At 42.0% G+C, this 17694-nt stretch overlaps 1 protein-coding gene across 2 annotated transcripts in view; it reads left to right on the forward strand.

Annotated features, from left to right (window-relative positions):
• USP32 (ubiquitin specific peptidase 32) overlaps positions 1 to 17694 on the forward strand; it is a 3310274-nt gene that overhangs the window by 1114058 nt on the left and 2178522 nt on the right. For both annotated transcript variants that reach the window (XM_044054559.1, XM_044054560.1), the window contains exon 11: positions 12259 to 12320. In XM_044054559.1, the coding sequence (XP_043910494.1) occupies positions 12259 to 12320 (62 nt within the window). The remainder of the gene's footprint in view (positions 1 to 12258; positions 12321 to 17694) is intronic.

The following is a 17694-nucleotide window of genomic DNA, read 5'->3' on the forward strand; positions in this document are numbered from 1 at the left end:
GCATACTGGGGCTGTATATGACACATGTGAGGGTAAACACTTTGGAAGCCCATGAGCCCCCAAATGGAAACCATGAGACTGAGGTCCCCACCCAAGGGCAGTCACCACTGCACCTTCACGGCCCTGATGGTGGCTGTGCTGGGGGCTGGGTAGGAGGGGCAGGCTGACCTTCTAAATGCACCACACGGCCCTCAAACTGGCGTAGCAGATCTCCAAACTCCCTTCGGAGCTTGCTACTCACCAGTCCCCAGACCTGACTACGAGTGACAGTTTCCTGTCCGTGCCTGCTCCCGGGAGAGGGGCGAGCCCCATCCCCTGAGGTGATTCGACCCAAAGGTGGTGCAGGGCCAGTGGACAAGGAGGTCCTGGAGTGGGCTCCAGACGCGCTGTAGCCCGGTGCCAAGGCCAGATGAGGTGGGAGAGGTGGGTCCGCTGGGACCAGCCTTCCCAAACGTACTATGGTATTGCTGTTTTAAAGCATATGTGGGTTAGTAATAGTCAACACAATCCAAGATTCATTATAACAGCATGCATAGATATTCCCATTCACCCAAAACACCAGATTTGGAACAGTTGCATAGCAAACAGAACACATGCATATATGGAACCACAGTGGCCATTACAACGGCATACAGGTTACATTGATAGCAACAGGCCACCAGTGATAGTATTTCAACATGGAACATTAATATACACATTTCAATATTTATTGAAGAATCGGACATATGTCCCAACAATAGGTTTGGTGTAAGCATACCCATTGTTATGTGTATTTAGATTATTGTTGCAGGTATGGTGGGGGGAGAGAGAGATGTCAATTAACAACTTGTATATCTTTGTAGTTCTCACAACTTTAATGATCATTGCTCTAATCATTAAGATAAAGGTATTATTACACTACCCTATGGCCTTGGTTTGGCCACTAGTATGTTTGTAAACAGTGTATACTTCAACTGTCTTATAACTAAATTCTACATCTCTTACCTGGTATACCTGTGGAGGGAATGCTTGTTAACACTACCTGACTGTTTCTACACATATTCCCAGATTCTGAGTTCATATTATCTACATACTTCTCAATCTCTTATTGCACACACTCTGGTCAAAGCTTGACAACATGGCAGTACAACTAGTGGCGTATTTTGAATATTGTTCTCATAAACTTGGAGGGCTGATAGTGACATGATTTGTTTTCATATACATTTTCTGAAGGTTTTGAGGTCTGAAATCAAATGTATGTCATTATTTCCTGACTACAAATCTGAGATCATGCCACTGATTTTCCATGGGGACAGAGGAACAGGTAGAAAATCTGAGCCAATTATCTGGACATTCTGAAAGGATGTGTACAGATAAGAGATATGATTATGCATACAGCTTACTACCACTCCCAGGATTCAAACCATGGCTGTGTCTGATAAAAATACCAGAAATTAAGTGTCAGCAGAGTGTGCTGCTTGAATGTTGCTGTCTATCTCTTCAGTGTTTTCTGTCTAAGCCTCTCGTGGTTGTACAATCTGACCTTGTAATTATGACAGTCTCATGCAGACATTACTAGACATATTTTTATGTAGCACAGTGTGAGAAGCAGTGGTTGACACAACAGTACTATTCTGATATCAGATGTTACTGAATGCTACATGTCAGCCATACAATACCAGAGTAAACACTACCAGTCCAGGATTTCAATCTTTATTGGCAAGACGGTCTTATCTGATGGACCTGTGGAAGGAATGTTTGTTAACATCACCTGACTGTTTCCACACACATTCCCAGATTCCGAGTTAATATTATGCACATACCTCTCAATCTGTTAATGCACACACTCTGGTCATAGCTTGACAAAATGGAGGTAGAAATAGGGACATATTTTGAATATTGTTCTCATAAACTTGGAGAGTTGCTAGAGTGACAGGTTTGTTTTCATATGCATTTTCTGAAGGTTTTGAGGTGTGAAAATCAGATGTATGTCATTATTTGCTGACTAAAATTCTGAGATCATCCCACTGATTTGCCAGGGGGCCAAGATAACAGGCAGAACATATGAGCCAATTTTCTGGACATTTTGACCAAATGTGTACAGTTGAGAGGTATGATTATGCATACAGCTTACTACCACTCCTAGGATTCGAACCATGGCTGTGTCTGATAAAGATGCAACAATTTAAGTTTCAACAGAGTGTGCTGTTTGGATATTGCGGTCTATCTCTTTAGTGTTTTCTGTCTAAGTCTCACTCGGTTGTACAATCTGACCTTGTAATTACAACAGTCTTATACAGACATTCTTAGACATTTTTATTATGTAACACAGTGTGGGTAACAGTGGCTAATATAACATTACTGTTCAGAGAATACAACACTAAAAATGCCATACAATGTCAGAGTAAACACAACCAGTCCAGGATTTAGAGCTTTATTGCTAGGCAGTTAGAGCTTTATTTAAATATGACCTATATGAGACTATTACAGTCATATTGTCTGGTTTATTCAGTACAACCAATACACCAAACAGTTTTTATACTGGCAGCTGACTTTCTGCTACTTTTATATTTATTTGGTATGACTACTACTATCAGGATTGTTACTCACCAGCCTTGTGACGCAGCCTTTGCAGCCTACTCGCATGGGCTTCCTGATTCACAGCACGCTCAGCTGCAGCTGTAAGGGAAATAGAGAAATATTTAGCCATACCTATCCATCATATATACAGGCTGGACATTATTAAACAGTTACTGGTATGAGTACTTACACACTGCTGGGACAAAACCCCTCTGCCTTTATTCTTGGAACCACTGGTCCAAGTGATCCCCTTCCTCCGTTTCAAGTTGGCATAGTGATGCCTGACCTGCTCACCAGTCAGTGGGACTGGTGAGGTCACGGGCGAGACGGTCCCAGGCTCCCGCTTTATATTGGGAGCCTTGGTACTGGCCCTGCAGCAGTTGCTCATCATGTTTTTTTTTACCAGGAGTCCTACCATGACCTTGGACTCCTGTATGCCCCAGCATTGTGCTTGGAAGCGCATGCCCTCTCCGACTCCAGCCATTCTGCCTGCAGTGGGAAGCTGCAACCAGTTATGAGCTTTATTCCCGCCTGTGGGGTTTAAATACGGATGAATTCCTGCACTTTGCCATGATTGGACAGTTTTGAATATGCTGAGCTAAGCTAAGCTACGGGCAAACCTGCTTAGCCAAGGTTGGCATTGCTTAAAGGGGCAGGTTCAGCACTGCTTACCAGTGGGCAAATCCATTTAGCTGGGCTACTCATTGCTTAGCAGTCATATTTACACAATGCTTACACCTGATAAGCAGAGCTGTGCATTCCTTAGCATTGCTTATTTTTCATTTTATAGACTATCTGCTGTTTGGCATTGATTCATCATTCATTACATATTATATATTTGTTTACTGTTCCTGACCTCCCCCAATGTGCTTTCATTACATTTATTCATGTGCGACTATACTGTATGGGGCACTTGTGTTTATATGGGGATTTCACAACTTTATTAAACTGACACCTGACATCTTGACCTAATGCAGTACTCTGGTTAAAATGTTTTCCTCTTTCCATTACATCTCCATTTATTTTTATTTTTATTGTTAAACTTTATTAATTGATGTACTAATAATTTGGAGCTTTTCTCCCCGGGCCTCTACTGAAAATGGACATATATCCAGCTAGACTAGCCCGGTCAACAAATGTAAAATAAATAAATAAATAAAATGATGATCTTCATGTTTCACTGTTGCAGTCATTACATTTGGGTAATCTGCTGGCAGGTTGCCCTCAGTCAGCCTGATTAACAAAGTCTTGGCTCCTGCATCAGTTGCTGTCCCTTCTTCCATGACGTTGGGGGTATAAAACATGCAGCCGACGCCATTACATCAGTCTTTCTTGCCTCGCGGTGCCCGAAGCAGAAGCAGTTCGCAAGTGCCGGTTGGTAGACTCCAGAAATTTTCGTTTTCGAGTTTCAGAACTGAAGTCTTCAACTAAAAGCTAAGTACTGTGTTGGGGAAACTTTTTCTTGCTCCTTACCGATGTCAGTAAAAGTTAATAATTGTATTACTTGTGGGAAACAAATACCTCATAAGGATTTTCATTTGTACTGTATTCCTTGCTTAGGCCCTGACCACGAAGTACCTTGCTGTCGGTTTTGTGCTTTATTTAATCAGCTCACTATCCGACATTGGTACATTTTTGCTTCTAAATATTTCGGTTCTTGGTTTAATTATCCAGAAATGACGTCAGTTAGCCATCTGACTACCGGAATACCGAAAAAACGTAAAGAAAAAGACAGAGACAGGCCGTTAAGGTCCAAAACTGCCGACGACGCTTCTCCTAAGCCACTCGCCAGTTAGCCGGTACTCAGTGAGGTGCTTTTGCAGCCCCTGATACCCGCTATTTCTGATTCGCAGGCCTCTACTGAGACCCATTCAGAGTCCGGTATGCCGCGAGATGCTTCCCCTATGGAACCCGTGGATGTCTCTTCCTTGGATGGGTCCGGAGCCGCTGTGCAGGCATCGGCTTCTGAGGGTGTATTCAGGCCTACAGATTTGTATATTAAACCAACACCTCCTTCAATATTAAGGTCAAAATCTCGATCTTTGTCTAAAAAAAACAATGCCAAGGCCACATTTTCAGGCCCCTATGCCTAAAAAACAAATGATCAAAATGGCCGAAAATTTAATTACTCTAATCAGGGGTAGTCAACCCCCCCCCCCCCACTTTTAAGAGGCATAAGGCTGAACTTGACTATGAATCTTCTGAACAGGACTCTGTTTCTTCTACTCTTCCAGTGAACAGGATTTGTCCATACCTACTTATGAGTACTCTGATGCAGAGGATTCCATTCCTTCTGCTTCTCCCCCTGAGGATTTTTCTTTTGAGGAAACTTTACATACCTTAAGGGAGCATTTCCACTGGGAAAGTCAGGATTTTTCTGAATCCAAAAAGAGGCTTAGGGATTTCCTTCTTCTTCCTCAGCGTAGCGTAGGCCTTTGGCTAAACCTCCTGTACTAGACATTATTGATGATGTGTTTTCAGAATCCAGTATGGCCCCTGATTCCCTGCCTCCGGCCCCTTGTAAGCCAGACAGATATTACAGGGTTCCTGACTCCCACAAATTCCTTTTCAAAAATCATGTTGCGGACCCTGAAACAATTTCTCAGGGGCCCAAGGGCATTAAGGCTTCTACTGCTAAAAATCCTACTGATAGAGACTCCAGGGCGCTGGATAGATGGGGTAAAAAGTTTTATACTTCTGCAACCTTGGCAGTCAGGGCTTTAAGCTGTCATTCCATATGCTAAATATCAACAGCATGTCATGGAATTGCTTAAACAGAAAATTATGTTGATTTCTGACTGTGTGGAAAATAAAGATTTACAGGATTTATTGCATTCAGCTGAACAAGTTGGAAAACATACTTTGCAATTTGGTTTTGATTCTTTGGAGGCCTCTTGCAGGGCTGCTGTTACTGGGTTCTGTGCTTAGAAGGCATGCTTGGCTTAAGGAGCAATCTCTGTCTGATCATGTTAAACAAAATTGTTGGATGCTCCTTTGCAGCAGGACCGTCTGTTTGGCAATAAGGCTGAAGAAGTTCTAAAAAAGATGGAAGATAAAGCTAAATCTATGCAAACTGTGAAAGATTTCTTATAAGTACAACCTCCAAGATTTAGTAGTCACTGGCCTACTAAGAACTGGGCTTTCCAGTTCCTTCCAGAGCCACTCAAGCCAAACCCAGACATTCCAAAAGCACCAGGTTTCAGTCCCAAGGGACTGTCAGAACTAAGCAATGGGGTGCCTCTGCTTCCAAATCTGGAAATAACAAGACACCTCCCTATGGTAAACAGTCTCAATGACTTCCCTTTAAAATTGCCAAGCACTTACCTCTTAACCGCCCCTTTGGGGGGAAAACTGGCTCTTCATGCAAAAAACTGGCAACTTATAACCCAGGACAAATGGGTTTTAAATATAGTGTCACAGGGATACAGATTTCATTTCCACACGTTACCAACCTCAAACGATTACCAGACCTGCCCCCAAATCAGTGGGCAGAGGCTCAGAAACAAGTACTTTTCCCTCCTAAACATGGGGAAATTCAGCTAGTACCAGAAGAGGAAAAAGGGACAAGGTTTCTATTCCAGACTTTTCCTGGTACCCAGAAAAGACAATTCATGGCATCCAATTCTGGACCTGACTACTCTGAACACATTTCTGGACATTCCAAAATTCAAGATGCTGACTCTTCACCAGTTACGTCCTATGCTAGGCAAAGATGCCTGGTTGGCAACTCTAGATTTAAGAGGCTTACCTGCATATTCCAATCAGGGAATCTTGAAGAAGATACCTCCGCTTCAAAGCAGGTACTTGCATTATCAGTTCTCTGCACTGCCCTTTGGCTTATCTACTGCGCTCAGGGTATTTACAAAGTGCATGTCTCCAGTAATTGCATTTTGCAGGCAAAGAAATATTCAAATATATCCATACCTGGATGATTGTCTAATTCAGGCAGAAAACAAGGCCATTCTTCTAAAACATCTGGCGTTTGTAAAAAAGGTTCTAACTTGTCTAGGGTACACCATAAACGAAAAGAAATCACAACTGGTACCCTCTCAAAAAATTACATTCCTGGGTGCAAGCTTGAATACAACTGCCCAGATGGCTTTCCTTATGCCAGAAAAACAACTTCATTTGGTGACTTACTTCAAACAGGTGGCCACAAAAACCCTACTCATCTGCAAGACAAATACTGCAAGCCTTGGGTTCATGGCCTCCTGCATTCTTCCAATTACATATGCAAGACTGCATATGAGGAAACTTCAGTGGTACTTAAAAAGTTTATGGAGTCAACATTGTCACAGCCTGGAAACAATGATTCCTATTATTCCTTGCCTGCAACTAGAGTTCCTATGGTGGGCAGAGGCCTGCCATCAAAACAAGGGACTGCCATTCACACCACCCCCTGCCGCCCAAACCCTAACTGCAGACACATCAGACTGTGCATGGGGGGCTCATCTGGCAGGGAAGTGCATTCAGGGCAAATGGAGTCCAAATCAAATGCACCTTCATATCAATCAAAAAGAAATGCTAGCTGTACAGAATGCACTGACAGCCTTCAAGGACTACCTTCATCCAGGACAACTAATGGTAAAGACGGACAACACCACAGTTATATGGTACATAAACAAGCAGGGGTGTACACATTCCTACCCCCTCTGCAGACTAGCCATGGCATTGTGGAACATGGCCTTGAGCTATCAAGTACAACTACAAGCTCAATTCCTGCCAGGAAAGCTGAATATTTTGGTAGATGAACTAAGCAGAAATCTCATGGACCCACACGAATGGAAACTGGAACCACAGATTTTCAACATGTTGACACGCAAATGGGGAGCCCAGACATGGATCTTTTTGCCTCACCCCAGAACTACCAGTTGGACAAATTTTTCACAAGAACTCCTCACAAAAAAGCCTGGAAAGTGGATGCTCTGTCCTTCAGCTGGGAAAACATATCACTCTATGCCTTTCGTCCTCTGCCTCTGCTCTCCAAAGTTCTACTAAAAGTCAAACAGGACAAACCAAAAATGATTTTGATTGCTCCAGACTGGCTTCACCAGCACTGGTACCCACTCCTACTCAGTCTGTCACAAATTTCTCCATGGCACCTGCCTCAGACACCTTCCTTACTGTCTCAGCAGAACAACCAAATTCTGAACCCTCAGCTCCAAACATTGAATCTTGTAGCTTGGCTAATCACTTAAATTCCCCCTTAGCATCCCTCAGCAAACCTGTGATGGATGTCATTTTGGAGGTGAGAAGACCTAGTACTAGAAAATCTTATGCTGACAAATAGAAAATATTCTGTGCCTGGAATCAATCTCAAGGGATAAGCACAGCAGTGCCCAATTTACCTCAGATTTTGCAATACTTAACTGAGATGCTTCACAAGGGCCTGTCTTTTTCTTCCATAAAAAAACATGCCTCAGCCATTTCAGCTCATTACAACAGAGAACCCCCCCTCTTCTCTCATCTTCTGCTAAAGCAGTATCTCAGAGGGGCCAAAAACTTGAAGCCACCCAGGAAAGCTCCAACCCCTGCCTGAGACCTTAACTTTGTATTGGAGAAACTCACTCTCCCTCCTTTCGAGCCAGCTGGTACTGCAGACTTAAAATTTCTTTCCTGGAAAACAGCCTTCCTTTTAGCAATCACTTCGGCTAGAAGGATTTCTGAATTACAGGCCCTTATGGCAGTGGAGCCTTTCATCATCTTTCATGCGGACAGGGTGTCACTCAGGACCAACCCATCCTTCATACCCAAGGTGGTATCCAGTGTGGCTCTTAATCAGTCCATTTATTTGCCAACTTTCTTTCCCAATCCACAGAACAAGGGGGAGCGGATTCTGCATTCATTGGATGTACACAGACAACTTAGATTTTACTTGGACAGGACTAAATTTCGAAGAAAATCTGAACAACTGCTGGTAGCATTTACTGCAGGGGCAGAGGGAATGGCTATTTCAAAGCAAACCATTTCCAAATGGATAAGCCATTGTATTCATTTCTGCTATAAGCATCGTGGAAAACCTATCCCCCAGGGGATCAGATCCCATTCCACCAGGGCTGCATCTACTTCAACAGCCTTTCTCAGAGGTGTTCCTACCAGGGATATTCTAGAAGCTGCTACCTGGAGTTCAGTTCAAACTTTCACCAAGCATTATCATTTACCAATTTTCTCTAAATCCAGAGCTGGCTTTGCCACTGCTGTTTTGCAGGGCCTTATAGCCGGTCCTAATGCTGTATAAATCCATCCTCCCAACCATAGTTTTGGGAATCTATCCAAATGTAATGACTGCAACAGTGAAACACGAAGAACATAGTACAGTTGTGTACACTTACCATAAATGTAGATGTTCGAGTGTATTCACTTTTGCAGTCCTGGTTACCTTCCCTCCAGACCCCTGTTTTTTTCTCTTACTATGCCTCTACTTTCTTTTAATACACTTAAAAGCCTTTTTGGTGTATTTGCTTTTGTTTGGAGGTATATTTTTGTGTTTTAAATTATTTATATACATTTTGCTCACCATTTGGGGGGCACCTGACATCTGGGGCAAGAAAAACTGATGTAATGGCATCGGCTGCATGTTTTTATACCCCTGACGACCTGACGTCATGCAAGAAGGGACAGCAACCGATGCAAGACCCAAGACTTTGTTAATCAGGCCGACGGAGGGCAACCTGCCAGCAGATTACCCAAGTGTAATGAGTGCAACAGTGAATATACATCTACATTTATGGTAAGTGTAACAACTGTACTTTATTTAGTCGGTAATACCATAAAAAATTGTTTATGCACTGCTGTCACATGTAAAATGTGAATTGGTTGCAGTGAGGATCAAACCAGGAATGGCTGCTCGCAAAGCGTATGCTCTAAGCATTACACTGTTGCAATACTGCTTATGTTGGATGTCTCTTGCTATTTAACTTCCTGTGCTGTTTAAGCTGGACTAAGCCTAGCTAAGCAATGGGCACACCTGCGCAGCTACGCTTAAACTTTATCGCATTTATAAAAAAAAAATTTTGTGTGTTATTTTAGCTATACCCTTCAGAATATCCCTGCTAATGCTAAACCTGTACTTTTATCAGCTTTCTGCTTTGTGGTGGGACATTTGTCCCTTTTGCCTTTGACCACTTTTGTTTTCCTGATGGGTTGGGGGTGTTATGAGCGTTCTTGCTTGTTTTAATTGCCGAAAGGCAATTCTGGAGTGCAGGGGCATGTGTATTGTGAGAGCTCTGCTCTCAGACACACCCCCTGCACTGTACACAGCTCCATGTCCATTTAACAGCACAGGCAGCGCGCATTCATGAATATGCAAGGCGTGCTGCCATGCTGTACTGAAACATTCCCTGCCATGCAGGAATTACTTATTCCCGCTTGACTGCTTGCTGAATCTTTGGGTTTGTTTTTTTTCTTGCTAGAACTCTGAGTAGACATTTAAGAAAGTTAAGATTATTTATTTATTTTATTTTATTGTATTTTACATTTGTTGACCGGGATAGTCCGACTGGCTATATGTCCATTTTCAATGGAGGCCCGGGGAGAAAAGTTCCTAGATAATAATACACATTGAACATTTAGTAAATGCTAGTTTCAAGCAGATTACAGTCATAAGCAATACCAGCATTTAGCACATATAGTACTAACTTATTATAAAACACTTTTATTTTCAAAGTTATATATACATAACATTACTTTCAGGTTTAAGACACATTGAGCAGTAGTTATATAATTGACCCTTCCTAAAATGGTGTGGTAGAAAAAAGTTAAAAGTAGTTGAAGGTAAGGCACCTAAGTAATAGAGAGATCACTAGTCGGGGTTAGTGCAAGGACATAACCAATGAGTTTTGAAGTATTTCTTGAGTTTGTTTTTGAATCGAGTTAGTGAGGGTTCTAGGGTCAAGTCAGCTGGGAGTCTGTTCCATTTTTTTCCAACAGAGTTGGCAAACACAGAGTTCCCAGCTGAGTAGTTGGATTTGTATGTTTGAACTAGGAGTCTAGTGGATGATCGCAGTGGTCCGGGTGCTGGTGTAGGGGCTGATAATATTTTTTAGTGCAGATGTATTTTCTGGTTGGTAAAGGACTTTATGTGCCACTATTAGCTGGTTGAACTGCAGTAGGCTAGGCAGTTCAAGCTATCCTAGGCAATTTAGGCTGTTTGTGATAGTGGTGTGTCTGGTAGGCCGTGCCAGTAGCAAATCTGGCAATGTGGTTATAACAGGAGGATAGTTTATTAAGATCTGTCTTGTTTAATTTGGAGAATAGAGGTGAGGTGTAGAGAAGAGTTGATAGTAGATGGGAACAGGCAATTGCAGTTCTAGCAAGTGGGGTAAGGAAAGGTTTGATTCTGTAAAGAGAGCCAAGATTTTATTAATGGTGCAATGTTAACTTTGGTTCTAATAGAGTGACTGGGAGCATGGGAGTTAAGAATAGCAAGGAATTTGGTGTTAGTCTGCTACTGCATCATCTAGGGGGGAGACTTTTTAGTTCTGACCAGTTCCATGCCTTAAGTTCATTTTGAAACTCAGTGAGAATAAAATTCTTGTTTCTTAATGTTCTATAGGTGGTTGGTAAGAGCTGTCTACTTTGAGCTTGATTACATAGGTGAGACAGTGGTCACTTAGGTCATCAGGCAAAGTGCCTGATTTATAGGATTGAAGATGGGTATTGACGAGTATCCAGTCTAGGGTACTTTCCTTGTTATTGAGTTTTCCTGTCCTGGTGGGGGGAGGTTATGATTTCAGTCAATCCATAGAGGTTTATGTGGGTTGTGGGGGTTTCACAAGAACAAGTGTTCCAGTCAGTGTTGAAATCCCCAAGAACAATTGTTTCTTGGGGGTAGTTATTGGATAAACAATATAAAAAGTCTTCTAAGGTTTCTGTGTTCCTCCCTGGGGAAATGTAGACACAAGCAATATTTACATTTTTGTTTTTATTAATTTGTAGTTTTGAGATAAGAATTTCAGCATTATTAAACTGGGGTGGTTGTTGGGTGCCTATGCTGACAGGTAGGGTAGACTTATTTATATAGGAAGATGCAACTTAAAAGATCTATATATAAAATTTTTCACCTTTTATGTTTTAATAATACATATTTGTTGGCCAGGTAGGCCCACTGGGCACCCACTCCCTTTTAAGGGGCAACCCTGGAACAATTTTTCGCTAAGTGACTTGCTCAGGGTCACATAGTAAGTAAATGAGGGCTGAAGGAATCCAACCCTGTACCAAATGAACTACACCTCACAGCCTTAACCCTGTTTTGGCCTTCAGTTTTCTGCTGTTGTTGACCCTTTCTTCAGGTCTGTGCTTTTAACTCCTTTGTTAAGACGATCAGTTTATTTATTTTTTAATCTTTGCTAACCAGTGATGGTCTAGGTCATGACATTGTGATTAACTAATTGCCATACTTTCTAATGTTGACACTGTAGTTGGTGAAGGCAAACTGTGTGCCTGTATGCTAGATTTAATGTGCATTGCATCACTTTTCTTTTCTTGCCTTTTCTGTGAAGCACTACCCATCATATCACTTTACTGAATTTCATAGCCCTCTGTGATGATTACAAAGTGTGTATCGTAGAAAAAAAATGAGTGTTTTTCACTTAGCTCTTGAGTTTTATATTTTTGTGCTTAGTTAATATTGTATATAACCTAAATAAAAGCATGAAGAGATATGCACACATATTTCTACATTGTTTTTCTTTCTCTTAGGTTTGTCACATAGTTCTGGGTCTAAGGCCTGCTACTCCAGAAGAGGAAGGGCAGATTATTAGGTACTGTTGCCTGCCAAAATTGGTTATGAAAGTGTGCTTTTACATATATTTTGTGATGCTTATTGTATAAAGTATTTAAATTGAAATTTATTTAGTTTTGTTGGTGTCTGTAGTAGGTGTCTATTATTGTGAACCTTACTGCTGTTTGCTTCCTATGTTAAATATTTAGTTATTAGATGTTTTAAGTCACTGATGTGTACCTGCGATCAGTCAGAGTTATCACATTCTTGACTACAGGCAAGCTGGAATGCAGTTGCATGGAGATCAGAGTCAAAGAAAAGTTACGGTTAAGCAAATTTTCAGATGAACATATAAAGCAGCCTTTTGCCTTACTTATTTTGTTAAAATCATTTTCTGTCTTTTAAACTGAGTAACTACGGCATCAAATACTGCATATTTGCATATTCAATACCATCATTAACTTACTGCAAAAGTGCTTTGTCTTGTTTGCTTTTTTGTGGCAAATGGCTTGAACAATCCACACAACTAGTGCTGCCATGTGTGAAGCGGTTACTTTATCATTTGAAATATTACATTTCGTCAGCTAAATCCCATGTCTGTTGGCATCAGTGTACCTAGCAGAAATTTCTGGCAAAAGTCATAGACACCATAACCTTACTCATGTGGAATCCCCCAGTAATCTGTCTACCTACCTGCTGCTCATGCAGTTTAGATCAGTATTTGCTATCTTCATTGAAGTCTTGTATAATCATCAGTTTGCCAGCCAAAACTTGCACTAGTATTGCTTGTACTGTTTTGGCAGAAGTGTATGATGGTGATAACTGCCACAGACTTTATTTAGAGATGGACAGATCATTTCCCCATTGGAGAAACCTTCCACTAAAAATAACTTTTCTGAGGAAAACTTTTGTGTTTGCTAGGAGACTATATGTTTTTGGGACCTTATTGCATTTCTAAGGGAGTTTGAATGCAAATGCTTATGTGAACTTTCTCTAAAAAAAGAAAATCTGTTTTTTAAAAGAATTTTCCTACAGATTTGTGCGTTTGGGACCGGATGGTTGTGCTTAAACGGGATGGTTGTGCTTGTGGGGGATTATCAGTGGTTATCTCAGTACCACTTGTTCTCTACCCATTATTGACTTCTCCAGAGTCCTCTGTTCACTGATGTGATCTCATTCTCTGCTAACCTTTGAAGCAGCTACTGGTCTCTGCAGTTATACCTTCATCAGCTCACAAAGCAGAACAGTTATTAGGGAGTTTTTGGGTGATAGACCGGCTCCTGTTGTGCCTCAGCCACTGGTGAGAGAGATTACTGTGGCTTCTTAGGTTCCTCAGACTGATCATCCTTTTCCATCAGTCCCTTTGGTGTTGCACCTACATTCACCATGGACATGGGATAGCCATTTCCTCTTCAGCTATATAGATGCCTTTATCGGGCACAAGGGAACCACTCTTACTGGTCTCAGGGGAAGGAGAAGGTGAATGTTCTTCATTCAGCAGGGTTAGAGAACTGAATCTGGGATAAATGTACGTTCTATGGGTTGGTCATTTCCATGGAAGTTTCACCTGGAAAGGCACACAGTAAGAATATATTGCCTTTTTCTGTTTCTATTTCCATAGACGAGAAGGATTAGGATGTTATAAGGAGCTCATTACTGCCTTTTCCTTACCTAATATTACTTTAAGCTAGAAAGAAAAATCATTTCCCTCTCTTTCTGACTTGGATTGTTAGAAGAGCAGGCTTTGCAGAGAAATGGTTGTGCTTCAGAAATGTCTTCAATCTAGACAGTCTGATTTTGAGGAAAGTATGGCTTCGGGTTTCCATCTTGAAGATTTATTTTTTTCAGAGACCTTATCTAAGATTAAATGAGTTTTTCAGTGGGAGCAGAATGATATTTCAATGCTACACGAAATATATTATGTTTTTTTCTATAGTTGAATATGCTTAAATCTGCAGCTGTTTCTTCTGTTTTGCCTGCTTTAGAGAACATTTTTTCTCACTACTTTTAGTTTCCCTAATACTCACCTTCCACCCCCATAAAGTCTGACATTGATTATACAGGGTACTTCAGACTCATAAGCAGAATTTGCTTTGCAACTCTAAAACAGATCCAGTTATAAATTCTTGATCTGTATCTGCTTATTTAAACATATTACTGCTGCTAACCCCATTCCCTCTGGCAAGGTTAGGCAAGCTTTTGACAAGTTATAGGAGACAGTCTTTTCTCCTGTTACTTTATCATTCAAGCTCTCAAGTTAAAGTATTTACTTTTATCTTTTGAGAGCATGCAAAAGTTAATGATTAACCTTTTTCTAAGATGATAAAAAATATTGAATTCCACACCATTTGATCTGATGTCAGTTTTCATTCCATCCTTGACTGATGGGTTTGGATCAAAGATGTTGGATCCGACTTGGCTGCTGTAAAAGTTAGTGGCAACTTGAAACTATTGAGGTTTTCCATTACCCATAACGCACCCCCCATTGTCTCTGATCTCGTTTGGCATTGTTAGTTGAAAGGCGTGGTAATTTCTCTCTCGAGTTATTGGGCTAGATAAGTGTTTGTTTTTTTCTTATTACAACGATATTCTTCTTTAATTTTCCTTTTTTCTTGTACTAACGTACTCTAGATACAGTTGTTAGTATCTCTTTCTTCCATTTTTCTCTCCCTTCACCCTTCTAAGTTTATCATACTTCTTTTTACCTTTGTAGGTAGCCCTTTTCTCCTTATCTCTTCCTGTTTAAAAAAATGTTTCTGTCTATATATCTTCTTTAAATCTTGTACTTTTTCTCTGTAGTAGTTTGTTATAGCCATTTGTTCCCTTCCTGATAAATATATAAACATGGCTGTCAAAGAGAAAGCTCCTGCTGTTAAAAAATGTGGGAAGTGCAGTCAAAAGATTCCCCTCTGTGACTCGTACACTGTTTGTATTGTCTTGGCCCCCTCCACCTGCAAAGAGCTGCGCAGTCTGTTATGTGTTAAACCCCCGAGCGTTCGTGGAAAGCAAGAACAAACTGATATTTAAGGGGCTTTTACCATTTTCCTTTGGCAATGCCATAGCTGGAGCAACTTCTAAAAATCTAAGCTCTTCTTCTGTTTCTTCAAAGGCCTTGGAAAAAACTTCAAAAAGACCTTCTTCGGATCCTACAATTTCCTCGAATCCATCTAAGAAAAAGAAAATTAGAGACTCGGATCAGAGAAAAGTGAAAAGTCTTTTGTTGGCTCGGACTGTTTCTTTGGATCTGAAGTCTACAAAAAAATTAAGAATTCATCAGATCTGAAGATGTCAGATCTGCCAAGACTGCAGGATGTGCTTCTTAGGACAAGGTATTCCCCATCTCTGGACCCGGTCCCATCAAGAGTACCTTCTCCCTTCCTTTATAGACCAGATTCTCCATCCAAACAGTCCTCTCGCTCTCCTAGAAGCCTCACTGTGGAAGATGTGGAGAGGGCAGTGAGACAGATCCTCTCAGCACAGAGCCAAGCAGTTTTTGCTTCGGCTCCTATCCCTTCAGGGCAGGAAGCTCATACATCCACGACACCACCTCTAACTCTTCCTTCTCTGATTCCCTCTGTGGTTTTGGAGCCCTTGTATCCAAGTTATCCAAACCAGTCTTCTTCGGATCCAAGGGTCATTGTATCCTTGGATCCGAAACTTGTTTTGAGCTCTTTTGTACAACTGGATCCAGAAGGCTCTCAGAGCCGATTTTACCCAGTCGGGTCCAAGGTGTTTAACTCGACTCAGAGAGCTTCTGAGCTGTCTCTGCACTTTGGAGCTTAGGCAAGGGTTAGTTTGGTTCTGATTTCTGCTTCGGGTGTACTTTCCTCGGAGCAGGGAAGGATCAAGAATCAGAAAGCCCTTCTCTCAGATCTGGGTTCCCATCCCTCTCTGGGAAGATCAGCCTGTAGGACTTTGGAGAGAGCCCTTTCAGCGAGTATGACCCAGACTGGTCCTGTCCCCTTGGGTCCTGTATCTATGTCACTCCCATCTCTGTGTCAAGAGTCTCAGCTTACCGTCCTACAAGGATAGCCAGTAGCAAAACCCCAGTACACCCAGTTGGGTATTTCAACCTCTTCCGATACCTCCCCAGATTATCCACTGAGGATGTCCCTGAGAAGAGGACATGCAAGAGGAAGCTTCTGCATTCTCCTGAATCTGTATTTAAGACACAGATTTATGGTCACCTCCTGTAGATGTCTTGTTCAGAGACATCCTCAAAATCCTGAAACAGAGAGGTGGCTGGAAGTCCAGCAACCCTTCATCAGAGAAATCTGTGCTCCTACAGGCTTTTGGTATCAACTCATCTACTTCTTGGTTGATTCCGCCTGCTGAAGAGCTTCTCAGATTGGTCTCGCAGTGGGCATGGAAGGAACCTGACACCATTGACCCCATTCCTAGGAAGCCTAAAAAGATTGTGACCCCTCAGGAAGACGAGTAGTTTTGATCCAAGGGCCCCTCTGTTGTTGCTTTGGTTGTAGCGGTGGCCACCAGAAAGGACCTAACTGACAAAAGCTCCTCTGTTCATCCCCCCAACAAAGAGTCATGGTAGATGGACAGGTTTGGGAAGCATGTCTGTGCTTCAGGGAACTTTGCCTTGAGGTCTCTGAACTGTTTGGCACATTCCACCAGACTGCAGAGGGATCTGATAAAGAAACTCAGATAGCCTCACAGGAAACATGTCTGAGGAGGTGAAGGATTCTGTCACCTCACAGCAGGCGATCCTACAATCAACATCAAACTTGTTGATTGTCAGTGTTGTCAGTGGGTTGAGGCTTAGCCATTAGGAGACGCTCCTGGATGCGCTTGTGTGACTTTGTGGAGCTTTTTAAGCCTACATTCATTAATGCTCCTTTTGACAGCACCTCTCTTTTTGGCCCCATAGTAAAAGATACATTGTCCAGGTGTAAGAAATATGGAAAGACCCTTTCTGCCATGGGCGTACATCCACCCCCCCCCCCCAAGATCCTTATTGAGGAATTATCGAGGTGGTGGAAAGATGTGGTTCAAGAAATTACAAGGATCACTGTGGAGGGTCTTCCCCCAGAGGCAGAGGGGGAAATTCAAATGCTAGACATTACCCATGTGGCAGAGGAGGCCCACAACATGAAGGGTCCAGAGAACCTTTTTTTTTTTTTTTTTTTTGCAACCGCTTCCATTGCCCCTAAACGGAGGCCCGATAGACCCCTCTGGAGGCAATCAGGGTCGTTTGTCCCTGCCCCAGAAAGCCTGGCCAGAAATAGCAAAAGATACTTGGGTGCAGAGAATATATAATTCCATTTTTCCTTCTTCCTCCAAATTCCAGGAAAATCCCTTATGTTCCACCCAGTCAAGAGGGATCAAGCAGCCATTCAAACACAAAAGTTGTTAAACAAAAGAGCCATCCAGGAGGTCCCCCCCAGACCAGAAAGGAT

This window comes from Protopterus annectens, chromosome 13.part0 (genome assembly GCF_019279795.1).
Source record: "Protopterus annectens isolate FY-2018-M chromosome 13.part0, PAN1.0, whole genome shotgun sequence".
NCBI lineage: Eukaryota > Metazoa > Chordata > Ceratodontiformes > Protopteridae > Protopterus > Protopterus annectens.